General features: G+C 38.0%; 1 protein-coding gene across 3 annotated transcripts in view; it reads right to left on the bottom strand.

Annotated features, from left to right (window-relative positions):
• LOC127444922 (glypican-5-like) overlaps positions 1-21,299 on the bottom strand; it is a 339,370-nt gene that overhangs the window by 102,868 nt on the left and 215,203 nt on the right. Inside the window, exon 7 of one of the 3 annotated variants that reach the window (XM_051704585.1) lies at positions 20,483-20,674. The exons of the other annotated variants lie outside the window; for them this stretch is intronic. Coding sequence (XP_051560545.1) covers positions 20,585-20,674 — 90 coding nt within the window. The 3' untranslated portion in view covers positions 20,483-20,584. Of the gene's footprint in view, positions 1-20,482; positions 20,675-21,299 lie in introns of those variants that run through there. 3 annotated transcript variants of the gene reach the window in all.

The raw sequence follows: 21,299 nt of genomic DNA on the forward strand, positions 1-21,299 counted from the left end.
TAACAAGGCCAAACATTCAAGGGTATGTTCAAGGGTAAAGTTTTGATCAGGGCCATTTGGGTGATTTCTGTTATCAATACGATTTAAAAAGGAGCCAAACAACTATGTGATAATAAATGGTTTCATATGATCACTATCCTTAAATAAAAGACCTGATCAGTCATATTTTCAAAATCAATGCCAAAATGTCACAATTTCTGCCAGGGTATGCAAACCTTTGAGCACAACTATCTATATATATAATGTGGTTCTAATGTTTCTCCTGAGGTGTGCACGTAGATAAATGTGGAGGGGAAAAAAGATACAAAAGCACTTACAGGCTTCAAATGCATAAATTAATTTCAGTCAGCATGTATCCATTACCCTTCTGTAATTTTTATTCCGACTGTTACTGAAAAAGCCTGGAGCACCGAGGGCCTTTATCTTGCTGAGGTAAAAGTGTGCTGTCTTATCTGCAGAATGACCATGTTCTCCTCTAACGCTGAAGCACATTGTTCCTGCAGGATGTCTCAGTGTTCCTCTACGGTTAGACTGACTGCCTCAGGTGAGTCTGCTACCTGTAATGCTCGATGTTTTCCTTCACAATCCTTCATCTGTGCTTTTTGCAGCTTTCCAAACAAACAGTAGTTATTCTGGAAACCAACTTATGAATAAAATAATTAGATGTAGTAGAAAGATTATCATTAAATTGTTGGAATGCATCTATTTAGACTCATTTTATCACTCAAGTATGATTCTTTGTGGGCAATTAAACCGTTTCAGAAAGCAACATGTTGAACTAAATTTCATTCGGTAGGGTTCACTGCAGAGCATGAGTCTGTCTAATGAAATAGGTATCTTAAGCATGCTGGTCATTTGGAGTTTGTTAAACACAGTGATCATCAACAGTTTCTCCAAATACCAGAACTGTGATTGATTCTAATGTTTATTAGTAACAAAAACATCACTGTCACCAAAGTTCATGCAACAGTGAAAAACTATTCCATTCCATTTTGTTTTTAAAATGACTTTGAGTTTTTTTTTTTAAAGTTTCTAAAAAAGAATAAGAATGATTTCAAGAGCTGAAAGTGACAAGTTTATCTAAGGAGAGAGAGATTGCTTAGAAGAATATAGTCTTGTGTGACAATTATGTGAGTCAACCAGTATATACAGTATATTATATATACACACTCCAGGACAAAAAAATAAAAACAATACAAAATATATAAAAATGGGCCAAGCTCAAAATGGCAAAACATTAAACTTTTAATGGTCTTAACCACAAATCCTTGTTCAGGAAATTAGCAACAATTGAACAAATAGATAAAGTAACTTATCTATTTACTTATAGTATGAGATAGTTTTCCCCTTTGATGTCTTTAAATGTTTAAGCCTTGTGTGTAAACTTGTGGACAGCTTTTTACAGAAAAAATTCTTGTTGCAAATTTGTATCTTTAAATAAAGCTTGGCATAAGGAAAATTAGTCAGTCAGATTGTGAGTCTGTTTGAACGATTTATTAAAAGAACCAGTTAATAAGGGTCATTTTTGACTATACACTGGATGCGCTTTCTGTTTTGAGACACTAAAAAGAATCGGTTCATAAGAGTCATTTGTTTGCTGGACTACACTGGTTGCTATGTCTGTTTTTTTGCACTAAAAATAATTGGTTCATAAGAGTCACTTGTTTGAATTGGAATACACATGCTGGATGTTGTCATGTTCTGCCCGCGAGGACAAACTCATTTGAAAGAAGTACTTGCCGTTTTCTTTTTTTTTTTTTTTTTTTTGCTGTATACAGACTTTTTATCTTGCCAACATTCAAATTAGACTGCAAACAGTCATTTACAACTCAGGAAAATATGTTTTATTTTGTCATGGGCTGTAGATTCTGCAGTTGGGGAGCACCACTTCTGGAAAACAGTCCAAGAAACTGCCATTTCGCATGAAGCCAAGAAGTGCAGCTTTTGTTTCGTGATGTTTTTTAACCTGTGCTTGAGCGTAACATCATCCGTCTGCAGCACTGGCGCAGGCGCACTTTGGTCAGAGTGGAAGAAATGTGATTTAAAGTGTTTACATGCCAGTATAAAGCAATGAGGAGTACTACACATATTTTGGGAGTACTACACATATTTTACTGTGATTATCATTACTATGATTATTAGCATAATCACAATATTCTGTTTACATGAGCAATAGTTTAATCGCAGTATTGCCTTAATCACATTCTAATCACATTATGAGGATGCATGTAAACGTAGCCAATGTTTATGGTTTCAAACAGTTGATGAGACCAAATATTCTATATAGGGTTCAAAACTGGACTCTGACCAGGCCAAAATATGAGCCTGATGGACTTCCTCCTGACCAATGATTTGTTGTGGAGACCATTAAAAGCCTAATGTTTTGTCATTTTCTTTGCCCAGGAGTGTGTGCATATATATGTATACACCTAGATAGATAGATAAGTGATAGCAAGATAAATGATACCGGAGCAGATTAGAAATATGATTAAAATTCTCTACCATTCAATATGTAATACAACAGGCTCGCTGTATCTGCTAATAGATTCAAGGAATTTAGCTCAATAAAGGAATTAGTGACTGATTTGGGGAATATTAAAAGAATCAGTGTTTACAACCGATCAAAGTCTTCAGCCAGCGATGAGTTGATCGGAACGTAAGATTAAGTCTTATGGTAATTCTACTTTCATGGCCTTTGAAAATAATATCACAAATAGATTGAAATACTATTTATGAACATGTAGCTTAGGATCGACAGATCTCAAGGGACCGATATAATTTAATCAAATACACAGTCAACTTCTCTTTGAATACAAACAAGACTTTATTAACTAATCTACAAAAAAACAGCTAAACTCACAAACAACTATTGTAACACATAGACAAACAAAAATATACATGGGTTGATAAGTGAGCTTTGACAGAAGATGAATGGAAAATGAACTTTATGGAGTTTATAGACCTTGCCTTGAACAAACCCTGAGAACTTCATTTAGTACGCCACGATTTGAGATCAGGTTACCCAAATTATATTAAAGAAAGCACCAGCGAAAGTCTGGAGATACTTGTTTTGTGTTGTTTGCCGTTGAAGTCGATGTCCTTTGGCTTGGCTTGTGGAAGGTCTTTGTCTGTTGGTTTGATGGATGGGTGATGGAATGACCAGGCAGAGCTCAGGAAGCGAGGCCTCCCGCAAGGGAGACTCGGGACTTCCCGGGACAGAGGTCAAAGTTTGTGTAAGCCGTAGAGCAGAGAATAGAGGGAGAGGGGTTGTCCAGGCTGGTCTTTTAACCCCTTTGGTTTGTTCACACCCCAAAGAGGCTCTAAGCCAATCAGAGGCGGCTTTCAGAGGGTATGTGGTCAAAGTGTCCTCCCCTCAATATAATTAATTTATGGCATTTGTTCTAAGGTTTGTCAGTTTCCTGCTCAAAAAGTGAACATTTTAATCATGAATTTCATAAGAAAATTATAACTGCAAATGACCCAAATATAGTTTAAACCATTATTCTGGAATTTAAGAGACAATCAATTACATACCAAACACATGTATTTTCTTAGTAAATTACAGTTATAATTCAGCAAATGGTCTTATCAATCTTATCAAATCTGGATAGGGGTTTTGTTGTGCTTCTTCCCCCCATTCACCTCTGTTCTTAAGGCAGTTAAGATCTGCCAGATGCGAGACACTCAGACTTGCTGGGTCTCTTTATATCTCAAGAGAAAGTCAGAATAGATTCTATATTTAAGTCATTCTGTGTAGAATTGTTCAATTTCTCTTAGTTCTCTTCAGCCTCCAAGGCACTACAGTACATACACTGGCAGCCAAAAGTTCAGTATAATGTACAGATTTTGCGCTTATGGAAAGCAATTTGTACCTTTATTCACCAAAGTGGCGTTCAACTGATCACAATGTATAGTCAGGATATTAATAATGTGAAAAATTACTATTACAATTTGAAAAAAAAAAAAAATTCAGAACATTTTAAACTACTTCAAAGAGTTCTCATCAAAAAAATCTTCCACATACAGCAATGACAGCTTTGCAGATCCTTGGCATTCTAGCTGTCAGTTTGTCCAGATACTCAGGTGACATTTCACCCACGCTTCCTGTAGCACTTGCCATAGATGCGGTTGTCTTGTCGGGCACTTCTCACGCACCATTGCGTTTACTACAGTCTAGCTGATCCCACAAAGGTTCAATGGGGTTAAGATCCATAACACTCTTTTCCAATTATCTGTTGTCCAATATCTGTGTTTCTTTGCCCACTCTAACCATTTCTTTTTGTTTTTCAGTTTCAAAAGTGGCTTTTTCTTTGTGATTCTTTCCATAAGGCCTGCACCCCTGAGTCTTCTCTTTACTGTTATACACAAAACTGGTGTTGAGCAGGTAGAATTCAATGAAGCTGTCAGCTGAGGACATGTGAGGCATCTATTTCTCAAACTAGAGACTCTGATGTACTTATTCTCTTGTTTAGTTGTACATCTGGCCTTCCACATCTCTTTCTGTCCTTGTTAGAGCCTGTTGTCCTTTGTCTTTGAAGACTGTAGTGTACACCTTTGTATGAAATCTTCAGTTTTTTGGCAATTTCAAGCATTGTATAGCCTTCATTCCTAAAAACAATGATTGACTGACGAGTTTCTAGACGAGTTTTGCCATTTTTACCTAATATTGACCTTAAGACATGCCAGTCTATTGCATTCTGTGGCAACTCAAAAGCAAACACAAAGACAATGTTAAGCTTCATTTAACAAACCACATAGCTTTCAGTAGTGTTTGATATAATGGCAAGTGATTTTCTAGTACCAAATTAGCAATTTAGCATGATTACTCAAGGATAAGGTGTTGGAGTGATGGCAGCTGAAAATGGGGCCTATCTAGATTTGATCAAAAATTACTTTTTTCAAATAGTGATGGTGCAGTTTTTTACATCAGTAATGTCCTGACTATACTTTGTGATCATCTGAATGCCACATTGGTGAATTAAAATACCAATTTCCTTCCGAAACAGCAAAATCTGCACTTTATTCCAAACTTTTGGCCGCCAGTGTACAACATAAACAGAAAGACAGAAAGTGAAAATGTGATGTTTTATGCATTGAGTCAGTCAAACTATTCTTTCAAGTTGTGCATACATGTTTATGACCCTTATATATTATAAAACTGACCAGCGATTAAACAAAGTATATGATTTTATAATCCATTCCTCTGTAGAGTATCTTCATTATAAGCTTGAGATGAAAGAATGTGAAAAAATATAAAGTGGAGGACAGTGTAAAAACTAGATTGAGATATTCGATTAAATAAAAAATAAAAAGTAAAAGTTTGTTCTTGTTTTCATGTCTTTTATTTTAAAGTTTAGTTCCTGTTCAAGTCATGTGGTGTCATGTCATGTGATTTCCTGTTCCCTCGTGTGATCTTGTCATCTGTTTCCCCTGTTCATGTGTTTATTGGTTCATTGGTTTATTGTTTTGTTATCTTGTTTAGAGTTCTTAGTTTTCATTGGTTATCTTTGTCATGTGTTCTCCCATGTCCAAGTATTTAACCCTCATGTTTGCCATTGTCCATTGTCAGGTATTGTGTGAATGTAACTTTGTTGGATAGTTCAAGTTTATGTCAAGTCAAGTCAAGTTCATGTCTATGTTTTATTCACATTTGTAGTTAGGGTTTCTGGATATCACTTTTATGAATAAAATTGCACTTGGGTTCTTCACTCCATTGTCATCATCTTTGCCAGCAACATCGTTATTTAACATATATATAACATAGCCTCTATTTTCTCCTCCAGCACTGTTAATGACTCAAAAATCCAATTTGGCTCACCGCAGCTCTTGAGAATTGGCTTCAATTTATTTTGAGTTTTATGGTTGACTTGAATCTTTATTAAAACAAAACTGCACATCATGAGAAGCTCAGAAATACACTATACTTTTGTTCTATAATTCACAATCCTTGTTTAGTCTATTATGTAGTATTGAGCGCTGCAATAATGTAAGCACTGCAGACCTGGCCTACCTTACAAAAAATAACTGTCTGTACCTTAGTGAAGTGATGATATTAGATGGTAATACCCTAGTATTTTGATGTATACCATGACATTGAATGATTATATTCATGTACCACAGGGCTCCAGAATGCGACTAAAGTGGTAATAAAATAATTCACCAACCAAAAATAATTGATTGCGACAATAATTTAAAATCTAGTTGCCATTGGCAACAGTCGGGATATCATCTTGTGAGTAACTGAATACATCTTTTGAGTGTGCTCCAGTGTGTCTCGTGCCACTTTTCACCCATTCTGTTGTGATGAGCTTGCTGCACCGCATGCAACAACAAACCCAGCATGAAAGAGTTGTGAACAAATTACTCTTTTGAACTGGATCTTTTTCATGAATCACATTTCACCATCTGAGTTTGAACTCAGAAGCTCAGGTTAGCAGTTTGAATAAGAGTCACTTTCTCAGTGAATCAGCCTCACAACTGGGAGTGCAGACATTTCAAAATAAGAGTCCCATGAATATTTGGAGCTTCTTTATAATTAAAAGTCCCGTATTGTGTACCACTTTTTTCTTCTGGTAATTATTGATTAGGATTGGAGTAGCACAATAAACTGCATCTGGGATTTCATTCAATTTGCACTCTGTGCCATCCAGTCAAAGCAAAGAAAGACTAAGGCAATATTTGAAAAAAAAGAAAGAAAAAAAGAAAAGAATATATATATATATATATATATATATATACACACACACACACACACACACACACACACACACACACCGATCAGCCACAACATTAAAACCACCTGCCTAATATTGTGTAGGTCCCCCTTGTGCCGCCAACACAGCGCCAACCTGCATCTCAGAACAGCATTCTGAGATGAAATTCTTCTCACCACAATTGTACAGAGCGGTTATCTGAGTTACCACAGACTTTGTCAGTTCAAACCAGTCTGGCCTTTCTCTGTTGACCTCTCATCAACAAGGCATTTCCATCCGCAGAACTGCCGCTCACTGGCTGTTTTTTTTTTTTTTTTTGGCACCATTCTGAGTAAATCCTAGAGACTGTTGTGCATGAAATGTTCTGAGATGCGGGTTGGTGCTGTTTTGGCGGCACGGGGGGGACCGACACAATATTAGGCAGGTGGTTTTAATGTTGTGACTGAAATCAAGCTTTTGACACTTACAATTGAGGACTAGAACACAACTATTACTCAATGTGCAAACATTCATTGATGCTCAAGAAGACAACACACTACTATATGTATACTCTATGTAAATATCTCTAATGCACATTCTGAAGAGCAGTACTAAATAAAAACATATTTTATCTCTTATATTTGTATAAATTATGAAAGGGGTGTGAACATTTATGAGACAAAAGGGAATGCAAACGTATCTTCTCAAATGTATCTTCTCAACTGTACATACTGTATATTAAACCTCTGATTAATGGGTTATCAGCTGTCTTATCTTTGGCTGTCTATCTTGTTTCTGAACAGCAATCTAAATCGAGCAATTCTGTGATTTGGTGACTAAAAACAGCCATTTGGCTCCTTAATGTTTCAGTTTAGGAGCCAATGGCTCCTAAGTAATTTTTTTTAGTCTGGAGCCCTGTACCATGGTATTAACATGGTACTTCAAGGTACTTAAACTTCTCGGTTATGTACATAACCTTGGTTCCCTGAGTGGAATGAGACGCTGCATATGATTGCTATGGGATACCGTCCAAGTGTCACGTAGTCTGAAGCCCTTATACAATCACACCAATTTATTGGCTGATGGCACTTAAACGATGCCCCCCAGGAAGCTACGTCCCGGGCTCCATAAAGGCACTCACTTTAACGCCATCGAGTCTTTGCAGCTGCTAGAGTGTATGGCCAGCTACGCAGCGTCTCGTTACCCTCAGGGAACCAAGATTACATATGTAACCAAGACGTTCCCTTTCGGAGAACTTGAGCTGCATATGATCAGAACGAATACATTCACGCCATACGAACAGTAGCTGCCAACTGTCTCAGCCCATGTGGCAAGCATATAGTGGCGCACAAGCGAGCTAAAGTGTTTGAATAAAAAAGGAATTATGAATTTACTCCTGTTCCAGCAGAGAGTACTTGGGAAGCAGGAGTCAATCCCTCATCCAGATTATAAAATCTAACAAATGTATATGGAGAGGACCACCCTGCCACCATACAAATGTCCTCCAAGGATGCACCTCTAGCCAAAGCCCATGAGGATTCCATGCTCCTCGTAGAATGGACTAGAATACCCCAAGGCAAAGGTAAACCACGCATTTTGTAAGTGCTCAAAATTGCATCAATAAGCCAATGAGACAGTCTTTTCTTGGACACTGAAACACCTCTGTTGCGGCCACCAAAGCACACAAACAACTGTTCTGACTTATGCCACTGGCTAGTACACTTAACATAAACTTGCAGTCTCTGAACTGTGCAAAGCATATGTAACATTTCATGCTCCTCTGACTCAAATGGGGGAGGAGAAAAAGCCTGAAAATCTATGGTCTGTGAGAGAAACGACATAGAAATAACCTTGTGCCAAATACTGCCCCGTGCCAGAGACAACATGTTCACTGTGACTGGAATCTCCCAAGGCGTCTTTTCCAGGAGAGAGACAAAAACCATACTTGAGATGGCCAATATGGCGGCACACAGAAGCTGAACCCGATCCTCCCAAACCCTCTGCAGAACTGCGTTCAGCAGACTAATCGGTGGAACCACGTAAAGACGCACCAGCACATCGATACCCAGTGGTGCCGGGGGTGAGAGAGAAAACCTGAGGGGACCGTGCGACATCTCGCTTGAAGCGAACAGGTCCACTTCCACTCTGCCAAACCTCCTCCAGATTTGTTCCATAATCTGAGGATGAAATGTCCACTCTCCAGATGTCAGACCCTGTCTGGACCAGGGGTTGCGTAAACCAAATATTCACTGTCATTTACAGATTTTTTGAAAGACTGACGGAAAATTTCAAATGCTGTCCATCATTTTGACAGATACAAAATTAAGACAGAAAACATTTTCACCTAGTGCATCAGTTTTGACTTCACTGTCTCTCTCACACACACAGTCTCTCTCACACACAGTGCCCTGTTTATTGCCTGGTATTAAGATGTGTATTAACAAGCGTCATCACAATTTACACCTGGTATTATGTGTCTGTTTTGACCAATTTTGTTTGGATTTCAAGGAGAGGTCTGAATAATTGACTGCATATCAGTTGTTACGTTAGTGTGTTACTGCATGATCAGTGTGTCATTTTATTAATAAAGCACAAAAAAGTATAGTAACAAAATGAAAGCACGAAAAAGTGCAAACAGTGGCCTATGTTTAAAGCAGAATTGTCAGTTATTTTAGAGAAGTACCTGCATTAGAGCTTCAGAGATGCATGTGATTCTCATCTGTGACTTTATTTTTATAGGTTATCAGGCACATTGAAGAAGTTCAGTGAACCTGTGCATTTTCCGATCAGACTGTTATTTCATTTAAAGCTGCATGTACCACTAAAGTTTATTGAAAGGTAGTTATTTCTCCAGACTTGCACTTGGGGAGTCAAAAATATCATTAAGCCTATCCACTGTCATGTATATGCCATTATAATCGATGCTACACCCCTGAATGTAGTACTTATAAAATGAAAACAAGTATGACGGATCAAAATAGACATGTACAGCTTGTAGAGACAGTATATTGTCCCATGCCACAGAAGAATGCAACATGCAAACATCTCAAATACAGAATGGGATGCAAGCCAGCATTTTTTTTCGGGACTAGAAAATAATGGCTATCCGCATTCTCTCTGAGAAGGGGGAATCTCCTCTATTGCCCCTTTTCTAAGAGAGAGTGAATTTCCCAAGGCTTCCTAATTAGTAACTTCTGTCAGAACAACCCCACTGAATACTGGCAGAGCCCGCCTGAATTGAATGACATAACCATGCTCTATCATTCAAAGTACCCAGTTCGAAATGCCCTGCAACTGCTGCCAAGCCACTAGACAGAGGAATTAATGCATGGCTCTCGCCTGTAGCGTGACATGTAACCACTAGATGGCACACTTGGCTTACTTTTGATGACTGACCGAAGGGCAAACAGGGGAGAAACGGATATGTTTATACAGTCCAGTTTTGTTCACTGAATGGAGGCTCACCCTTCGTTACACAGCAAGCCTGTCAGGCTCATTTGTAGACCTATTTTTATTGTACATTGATTTATATTACGTGTGCCCTGAGACCCTTGGTCATGGAGGCAGAGGCAAAACTCAGGCTGAAAATATTTAATGCTCATTTGCCAGCGCAGATTATGGGGGAAACTGAGCTAAATTGGTGTACTGAAAATTGGGTTAGACACTAAACTGGTCCAGGTCGATGGCGCGAAAGGGGGTGTCACTTAAGCGCCATCAGCCAATAAATCGCCATGATTGTATAAGGGCCTCAGACCATGTGATACTCGGACGGTGTCCCATAGCAATCATATGCAGCTCGAGTTCTCTGAAAGGGAACTAATATGGTACTACCATGGTACAGTACATGTGCCAAAACCATGGTATTGCCATGATACTTTTTGTAATTGCTTATTGGAAGTACATATCTTATTTGTTTGTTTATTGAATTGCATTTTGTTTTACTATGAAACATTGCACAACAACAAAAGACAATAATTACAACAAAATACTCTTTAAATAATTTATTTATTAATATAAATACTTCTGAACACCATTTTAATAAACTTTTGTAATAATTTTACAAAAAAATATTAAGATGATTTATATTTCTGCTGAAACTTTGCACAAGGACAAAAAACATAATTACAAAAAATCTTAAATAATTTTTATATTTACAGTATATTTTATATACATTTAATAATTATACTATTTATAAATAAAACAAGCGGTGAACCAGGTGTGCAAGAGATACAGACAAACTGCCACATCTTTTCGCATCGGCTTCGTCGAACCATCCAAACCAGTGTCAAAAGCGATTCTGCCCGAGTGAGACCCAGCGTGTGTGCGATAGAGACTGAAGGACCTGGCCGTTCAGCAAGCTGCAGCCAGGTATACTTGTAGAGACTGAATGGCAGCCAGAGAAAATAATAGTTTTGAAATTTTTAACTTCAACAAATTAACCATCAGCATTCAATATTTTTTTATATCTGTATGCCGGGTTTGAAATTAAAACCTGCCAACCCGTCAAATATGGGCAAAACTGGCAGTGGTGGGTAACTCTGTCACTCTTACCAGCCACTTTGGCGGGTGACCTTTTCAGGGTTTTTCCTGCATTGAAAACTCTATGAATGTCAGGCGACTTGGAACCGCTGGCGAAGCAAAGATATATCAATAGATACTATCTGGTTGGATCACAAAAATCCATTTGTCTTCATTTGAAGGATAGGGTAAGGATAAAAATGAAAGTTTAATAAAAAAAAATAAAGAAAACAGCAGCATTTAAAAAATAAATGAACAATGATATCCTGAGGATATACTGTTTGATATTTTGTTGGCCTTTGTTAATCACTTTATTGGCCCAGCTGTTGGCGGTGTGGTACATTAGATGATCTTTGCAGTTATAATTACAGGAACAGGCTCAAATTGACTGACAATACATATATATATATATATATATATATATATATATATATATATATATATATATATATACACACACACACACACACACACACTACCGGTCAAAAGTTTTGAAACACTTGACTGAAATGTTTCTCATGATCTTAAAAATCTTCTGATCTGAAGGTGTATGATTCAATTTTTTAAATTAGCTTTGTAGACAACAATATAATTGTGCCACCATATTAATTTATGTCATTGTAAAACTAACATTTAATAAAAAAAAATAAAAAAATTAAATTGATGACTTGGACCAAATAATAAAGCAGCCAATAAGTGCCCAACATAGATGGGAACTCCTTCAATACTGTTTAAAAGTATCCCAGGGTGATACCTCAAGAAGTTGGTTGAGAAAATGTCAAGAGTACATGTCTGCAAATCCTAGGCAAAGGGTGACTACTTTGAAGATGCTAAAATATAACACAGTTTGGATTTATTTTGGATTTTGTTTAGTCACAACATAATTCCCATAGTTCCATTAATGTTATTCCATAGTTTTGATGACATTACTATTATTCTAAAATGTGGAAAAAACTATATATATATATATATAAAATAAAGAATGAGTAAGTGTTTCAAAACTTTTGACCAGTAGTGTGTGTGTGTATGTGTGTATACAGTATATATATATATATATATATTATTATTATTATTATTATTCATTTATTTATTTTTCTTGCTTGCTTTATTGAAGTGTTGGGAAAGATCTGGGTGATATCCCATGAAAACGGTCAAGAAATGCACTCAAAACTTAATTTTAGGATTTACACATTTCATAACAAAATTCCATCAATTTAATTTAGTAATCTTTAATAAAATTAACTAATATATGCATATATATATATATATATATATATATATATATATATATATATATATATATACTGTATACATTCCCCTCTTAACCATTTCTCAGTAGCCTGCTATGTAATTATGGATTTTGGAGTGGAATATGACTTGGACATGTTCTTGACAGGTTTCATCAGATACACTCAAGATATAGTCATGTTTAATTGCCTTCAATGACATTATCTACATATATATCAACAGAGAAATGATATGAACCCAGACTTTGATTATAATTAGTAGTAGCATTGATTGGGTGAGATGATATATAATTTTTTTTTTTTTTTTTTTTTGTAATCCCACACCACAAACACACCTTTTGACCTAACAAATGTTAATCAAGCAACTAATCTCTCCTGGTTTCTCCAGGGCACGAAACAAACTGGCTGTTATTGAACGCTCATGTCTGACATGGCAAATGGCTGATTTGCTGTACACTTTAACAAGGCTTCTAGACCTGCCTCTGTAAATGAAAGGAAGCTTCATCAGAACCTTAATTATGATGCTGGCTGCAGGTACATTGATTTGTTCTGAGCTGCTCATAGCTGAGAGAGATGAGAATTATTGGAACAGGAAGTACTAACTACTCTTAAATAACATCCGATTCAGTTGTTAGATGTGATTCAGCAGTTAAAGGGGTAGTTCACCCAAAAATGAAAATTCTGATTTCATTCACTGACCATCATGTTATTCCACACTTCATATTACTTCATTCAGTTTTTGAAAAAAAAAAAAAATGAATAGTGACTATTAACTTAGTCAAACCGCTTGCTCTTGGCACCATTTCAGATCTAGTCCTCACACTCCAGACAATTCTGATTTTTTTCTTTTTTCTTTTGGATGGACTGTCCACACTGTTTCAAGTGATCAAATCAGATCTGTAAGTTCAGGACATTTAATCATTTTTTCGGCAGAGGTTGCTATAGTAATTATGTCTGAATAAGCACTTAGCCAAGTGATGACTCTACTCTACAACAAGCTGACAGAATAGAGAAAGCTGACAGAAAGCTGGAATATGTCATCAGTTTATGTAAATCTTGGTTTTCCAATCATTAAGCCTTGGGGCAGAAGACAGCAAAGGCAACATAGAAACAATATTATACTTTATTTCATGCTCTCCTCACTACATGCATCACTGTAGCACATTGTGTATGACATCAAATTTATGCTGCATTTAAATGAAAAGACACAAGGCTAAATTGATATCTCAAGAATTCCAATCTCAATCAGATTTCCAAACACCATTGCATGTGGCTCAATGATTTTTTGCTATTCAGATTACATCAAAACAATACATTTTGTTTTTTTCAACTAGTCAGCAAATCAACTAAATCTATCAAATCAAGTCAACCAACCAACAAAAATAGCAACCAAACAACTAGTCAGCTGGCCAACCAACCAACCAACCAAATCAGATAACCAACCAACTGACCAACCAACCAAAACCAAATTAGTCAACTAACAAAATCAGGTAACCAACCAAATCAATCAAATCAACCAATCAGTCAACCAACCAAATCAGTCTATCAATCACAAATCATTCAACCAACTAAATCAGCCAACCAACCACCCAACCAACCAACCAAACCAATCAACTGACCAACTAGTCTGCCAACAAAAAACAAAAAAACAAACAAAAAAGTAAATCAACCAACCTAATCAGTCAACCATCCAACCAACTACTCAGCCAACCACCCAACAAACTAACCAAATTACCAAATCAGTCAACCTACAAAATCAGTCAACCAAACTGTTTGCTTGATTTTTCAGCCAACTAACTAACAACCAGATCTGGCAACTCACCAGCCAGCTTACCAGACATTCAATCAAGGCTATGTTCAGACTGCAGGCAAATCTGATTTTTTCTCAAATCAGATCTTTTCAGGCAGACTGTCCCGCACTATTAATTGCATGTGATCAAATCAGATTTGCGTGTTCAGACATAACCAACCTATCTGCATAGGTTGCTTTGGTAACGACGTAGGCATACCCACATGACGATGCTTTCAAAACAGATGTGGGAAAAATGGAGGTGCATCATCTCGCTCTCCAAATAAGCGCCTTGTCCAGTCGTGGTGCAGAACTCTTCCGTCGCACAAGAAAACTCTGCGACGGAGGAGACTGGTAAATATTGTGATGTTCCGTGCTGCAGTCACTGATTTTTGATGTCATTGTTATGTGTTGCGTTAAGAGTGATGCAAAAGACCATTTGAAATGCGATTTGAGCAGCCAGAGCGTCCGGACTGAGGCGCATCTGAAAAAATGTGAAACCACCTCCCGATGTGGTTTGAATCAGATTCTGAAAAATCTGATTTCATTTGGTTTTTTGCTGTCCAGACTATCAAAACTCATCTGGATAATCTGGATATGCAAAAAAATCGGATTTTTAGTGGCAGTCTGAACAAGGCCCAAGTCAGTCAGTCAACCAACCAACCAACCAACCAACTAAATCAGTCAACTAACCAACTGTAACGTCTGTGTAAGATCAGTGATGGCTAATTACAGTTTTTTGTTTGAAAAAAACTTTGTTTGAAAAAAAACCTTTTAGCCTTTTGACATTTGCATATAAATTACTGACCTGGTCTCCACGTTTACATTTATATGGGTGCTAAATTGCAGATGGTCTTTATCACTATCAAAAGGATGCTAAAACAGGCCTCCTGAAGTGTCTCCATCAAGCTTCAAACACATTCCACAGAGAGGAGGGTGACTCCCCCCCCCCCGTGCCAGGCACCAGAGCAGTTGTCTGTCTCCAGTAATTCCAATACACGTCACACACACACCTAAAGACATTTTCTCTATTTTAGGCCATAGTAAGCAGTTATAAATGTATCTGCTATATGCATGTGTTGTATGTATATTCCCCTATTATGTTAACTTGGTTAAAACCGTTTACTTGTATTAGTTAGACGTTAAATGCCTATATTCAAGTGTATGAGTGTATCTCTGCTTTAATATCGTCTGGAGGTTACCTTCTTGGTATCAAAATGATCTTCCCTTTATTTCTCACACAATAATGTACACCATGTGATCGTGAAATGCATCGAACAATTCTTACTATGTTTTGAATTAAAAGCTGCACTAGCGGTCCAGATCAGCAATAAAATGCGAATGGGCCATAAACAGAGACAAAGGATGTTTCTCCCGCTCAAAATGCATGCCTCTGATTGGCCACTCCACCCACAAAATGGGTGCGGCAATGAACTATCAAAACTCCAGAGCGCAGACTAATCATCGCTCAAAACTCTTCTTCTTGAGACCAACCCACTCCAAAACTCTCTCTTGAGTTTAACCTTCTGGCAGTGTTTACCTTCAAGTAACTTTTTGGATTTCCTGTGGACTTCTTCAACTCACTCCTAAAGAAATCATCGAGAACCTCGTCTACCGCATCAAGACTCTTATTCAGCAACAAACCAATGCAAGTAACCATTTACAACTGATTAGATGCGCGTTTAAGTTTGAACCCCTTTTAAGGTGAATTGTGCCTCTGATGATTCTCATTTAGGTTGTGGTTAACTGAGAGTTTTAAAACCCTTGAAATACTGCCATTCTTTTCTCTCTCTCTCTCTCTCTCTCTCTTCCTTACTTTTCTTCATTCTATATATGTATGTTTTGCTTAGTTTGTTTGTATGTTAGTTATAGTTTCATTTATTAAATCCCTTATATTCACGATTGATTGTCTCTGTGTTCCTCTCACAATTCAAAGTCACTGAATGTTGCTCCTTGCTACATGCTAAACTACTGCTAGCACTGTATAAGTAGGAAGGCTATTGTTCCTTGGCCAGGAAAGTAATTTTCCTAGAGTTGATAAATAATTATATTGTCTGCTCGCTGGACGGACAGATCAGGTAATTGTAATATCGATTCTGCTACAGTTAATTCTAAGATCTAATCTAAATATTTATTATTAATTATAACCAGTTATAATTAGTTATAAATAATTCCCTTTTAAGCTAATTCGCTACACAACCAAATCAATTAAATTAACCAATCATTCATCCAATCAATCAAATCAATCAAATCAACCAATCAGTCAGCCAACCAAATCAGTCAACTAACCAAAAAGCCAACCAACTAACCAAATCAGTCAACCAACCAACCAAATCAGTCAACCAACTAACTAGTCAGCCAAAAAAATAAAAAAATAAACCAACCAAATCAATCAAATCAATCAATCAATTGGTTGAATGATTGGTTAATTTGGTTGCTTGATTTTTCAGTCAACCAGATAACAAAGCACCTAACCAAATCACACAACCACCCAACTAGTCTCCCAAAATAATCAATCAATCAACCAAATCAAATCAACCAATCTGTTGGTTGATTTAGTTGATTTGCTTGCTTGATTTTTCAGCCAAACAACTCACCAACCAAATCAGTCAACCAACCAACCAACCAACCAACCAGCCAAAGGAATCAACCAGCCAACCAGCCAGAACAGTCAATCAACCAACCGACTAAATCAGTCAACTAACCAAGCAAATCATTCAACCAACCAACGAACCAAATCAGACAACCAGCCAAATAGTCTGCAATAAAAGCAAGCCATCAACCAATCTATCAAAGCAATCAACGAACCAAACTAACAAATCATTTTGGGGCTGCATATGTACTCAAAGTTTTTAATAAAGAATCTATAGAGTACAACGTTGAGTGTGTGTTTATGCATTACCATTAGCTAATTAAATCAGAAGCACTGCACACCAACACTAGAGAACTCTACACTATCAGCTTGATAGTGGCTACTGCCATTTTAGAGGTAGACGTCTCTATAACCTCTAAGCCAATATATAGATGACATACATATTGCTTCATTACATCACAGAAGAGCTTGAATTCCATCTGTGCACCTCATCAGACTGACCAATGAGATTTTTGTACACCTAAATCCAGAGCTCGCGAGCAATCTGGCAGCAAGAAATCAGGAAAAGGAGAGTGAAAAAAATCATAAAGAGTTTTGTGACAAATATTTTAAAAGTGTCCTTTAAAGGCCAGCACTGATGGGCCATTTCAGAATGTTATCTTCTGCAGGCACTGGCCCCTCAAAGCTACAATGAAGTAATCTAAATGCATTCCAGTTGTGATGCGCTACACTTTGAGCTGGGGTTTCATATGGCTTATAGAAATGTCGGCGGTGTCACAATGATCAATAACCCCATTAGCAAAGCCAAAGAGCTCCCAAAAGAGGATGAAAGTCTTGTCGTGTGCACATGAGAAAATTCCAGAGCAAGATGCATTGGTAGATTTAGCTGCATTACTACTGGCCAATTATATCGTCCACTACAGTTGCATGTAACTCCCTTGAGGGGTGCAGAATAAATGGATAGAACATGGACAAATGAGTAGCGCTTTTTGTTAGCGTGCAAGTCTTATGTGTTGCAATATGTTTTATGGAGAGTTGGAAGACATCTATAAATGTATACTCATTTATAATAAAGTTAATAAATTACTCATCCTTATGTTGTTTCAAATTCATATGCCCAACATGTTTACAATGTGCCCAAGACAAAGTCGCATGCAAAAAAACGAAGTCACTCAACAAACAGAAATCAGTCAACCAACTAACCAACCAATCAAATCAATCAACTAACCAACCAAATAATCCACCAACCAACTGTTGGGCCTCATGTATTCAGATAGAAGACAAAGGCAGGCCTAACACAGTTGTAAAACCTAACTCAGCTCCCAAACACTCCGTCATAAATCTTACTGATAAAAACCGCGCCAAAATCAAACAAAGGGTGTCCAAAACAGACTACAAATCCCATGAAGCCTTGCTCACTAAAGGATCAAACTCTCAACTCCTATTGGATGAGGCACACAACAGAACGCCCCTCAACCATGACATCATCGGGAGTAGAAATAAATCTGAGATGCTTCCGGGATTTGCTTCCAGCAACTTTGCTCGTTGCGCGTAGCTCATCACTGCTCTCAGGTATAGCCTCGTGACACAAGGAAGTAACGTCCGGCTTGAAACTGTGACCATACAATCTCCATCTCGCTGGACAGGTTGAGATTACTCTGTGTTCCACCGAACACTAACGGATCCGAAGGAGACCGCCGAGCAATCCGCATCTTCATCCGTTTGCCTGCAGAAGTGAAGAGAAAAGATTTCTCTTCCATCTTCAATCAAGTCGATGTCACTGATTTCTCCACCAGCCTGCCGAGAATCAGCAGCCGTACCGCCCACTGACAGAGCGAGGAAACGGCCTCCCGTCATCACCCGAGCCTCGAGGAAATGAGTCAAATGATGGATGAACACACATTCTAGCTGCATCCTCATGCGATTCAAGTAAGAGGTTTATGTCTGGGCATGGAGATAGAATATTATAGTGTGTTATTCTTGTGTATCAAGGTTATTGCTTGTACAGTTTACGGACTGCCGAGTCTGCCCATTGCTGATAATAATACTCAAGGTATTACTTTAATTTACGATTATCACGAATGAGATCTGCTGTGTTGTAGTCCAACCACACTGGACTGTTGTGTATTTCCGCCATCGCAGGTGAGACCGACACTGAGTTTATCCATTAAAGAATCAAAGACTGTGGGACAGTTTACGAGCCGTCCACCGCATCTCTGAGTGATAAACTAACAGCTGCTTTCTCTCCCACGATCGCGAAAAGGGCTTTGGGGCCGTCACTTTATTCTCTCTCTCTCTCATACTAACCACACACACACACACACACACACACACACACACACACACACACACACACACACACACACACACACACACACACGCGCGCGCGACCCCTCACAAACATTCTCGCACACACTTTTGGCCAGTAGATAACTTCGTGATAAAGCTCAGCTTTGTCCCTAAGTTTTCATACAAGCATAAGTTCAGCATACATGCGGTAAACTGGTAGACGCCACTGACCGGTTTCTCTCCGTCCACATTCGCAGCCATATTCTCTGGCCGGAAATCTTGCGTGACATACACTCCATGAGATTCACGTCCGCCATTTTGTGCGTGTCCCTCCTTACACACCGCACTCTCTCTCACACACACATACCTTCCTCATGTGTTATAGGATTATTTTGGTTACCATATCTAATCATATCACTGTTTAGTGTGTAGTTGTAAGTCGGAAGTTTATTGACTGCATTGTATTGATTATTAATTGATATTACTGGATAAATAAACTCTGTTATATTTCAAAGAGAAGTATTTTGGTTTGTTTTGCATACACCTGTGTCAAATGCTGACGGGATGTCAGTGCTCGGATTCAAGCCTTCAATTGTTTTTTTCAAAAATCTATATTCTTCGGATGTCGATTTTCCTAAGAGAACAATCTAATATTGAGACTGTAATACGTACTATCTGGTTATTAGTCCCTGATTTCAGGGTGGTGCCCCGGCGATATTAATCCTTATTAATATTCTATTGATTTTTAATAATTGATAATTATCTTTGATGATTGCTGAATTTGAAGGATCAATAAGCTATTGTTAATTTTAATCAATGTTTCATCGATGTTAATAATTAGTGATTATCTTTGATAATTGTTGATTTAAAGGATTAAAAAAAAAAGCTAACATTGATTCTCATCAATGTTCTATTGATTTTAATAATTAGAAATTATCTTTGATAATTATTAATCATTGCTAATAACCAAACCCGCTCCTAAACGTAGTGTACTACATTTACTGGAGCCCCATATGAGGTTTTAATAAGTTAGATTCTATTATTTAATTTAAATATTAATTAATAACTAAAGAAATAATTATTAATTATTTCTGATAGTAACACTGATCTAAACAACCAGTAAAGCCCTACACAACCAAGTCAGTCAACCACCCAACCAAATCAGTCAACAAACCAACCAATCTTGTTGGTTGATAAAAGAATAATGGACAGTAAATCACGTTGACTGCATTTCAGTGCTAAAATCATCTGTAAACAATTATGGAGGGAAGTAACCCCAGCCACCAACTGTCAGATGTGCTGGGAAAACAGGACACAAACGCAGAGGAAAAACATTCAATGAGTCTTTATTAGATCAAAAACACAAAAGGCAATCCAGCGCCAGCTCGTCCAAGCTCAATAAGGAAAACCGCTAAGCAGGCAAGGGATCAGAGTTCATGAGATGGGTGTGTGAATTTCAAGCCCAGGAAAGTGATTCTTCCGACACACGGGCACAGATCCGAGGAATCCAACAGACAGGTGCAACACTGGCAAAGGCAACGGCGATCTGCAAGGTGAGTAACACACAATACATCCACATTGATAAATAACAGAACACTATTAACACACACACGACAGCAAGCACAAACTGAAACAGTCACAACGACAGTAGACAATGATCCACATTCGGACATGACACACGCGGGGGTTTAAATAAGATAAACAAACGCGGGCAGGTGTCGCTCACAGCTGAAGGTTGTAACACTGATTCAGCATGTCAGCGACCCCTAAAACACATAAGGGCAAAACGTAAACATGCTTTGACAGAAACAGACAAGGGAACGATGATGCCACGGTCCTCATAAGGCGAACACGCAACCTGGCAAGGTGCCATGAATGTGACATCACCGGAGGGCACACGGCGGCAAATAGTGCACAGCGATAACCCACTGCCAGACCCATGCACCCACACAAAACACGAACAAGAAACACAAGAGAGACAGGGGACGATGATGTCATGGTCCTCGTCAGACAAAACCCAACCTGACTGGATGACAGAACCATGACATCACCAGAGAGCTCACACAAGGGGGGAATACAAAACACAAAGGCAGGCCGATACTGCCATGGTCCCATCAGGTAGAACCTAAACCTGACAAGGTGACTGGACCGGGACACCGACAGAGGTGTAC

Source organism: Myxocyprinus asiaticus, chromosome 8 (assembly GCF_019703515.2).
Source record: "Myxocyprinus asiaticus isolate MX2 ecotype Aquarium Trade chromosome 8, UBuf_Myxa_2, whole genome shotgun sequence".
Taxonomy (NCBI): Eukaryota; Metazoa; Chordata; class Actinopteri; order Cypriniformes; family Catostomidae; genus Myxocyprinus; species Myxocyprinus asiaticus.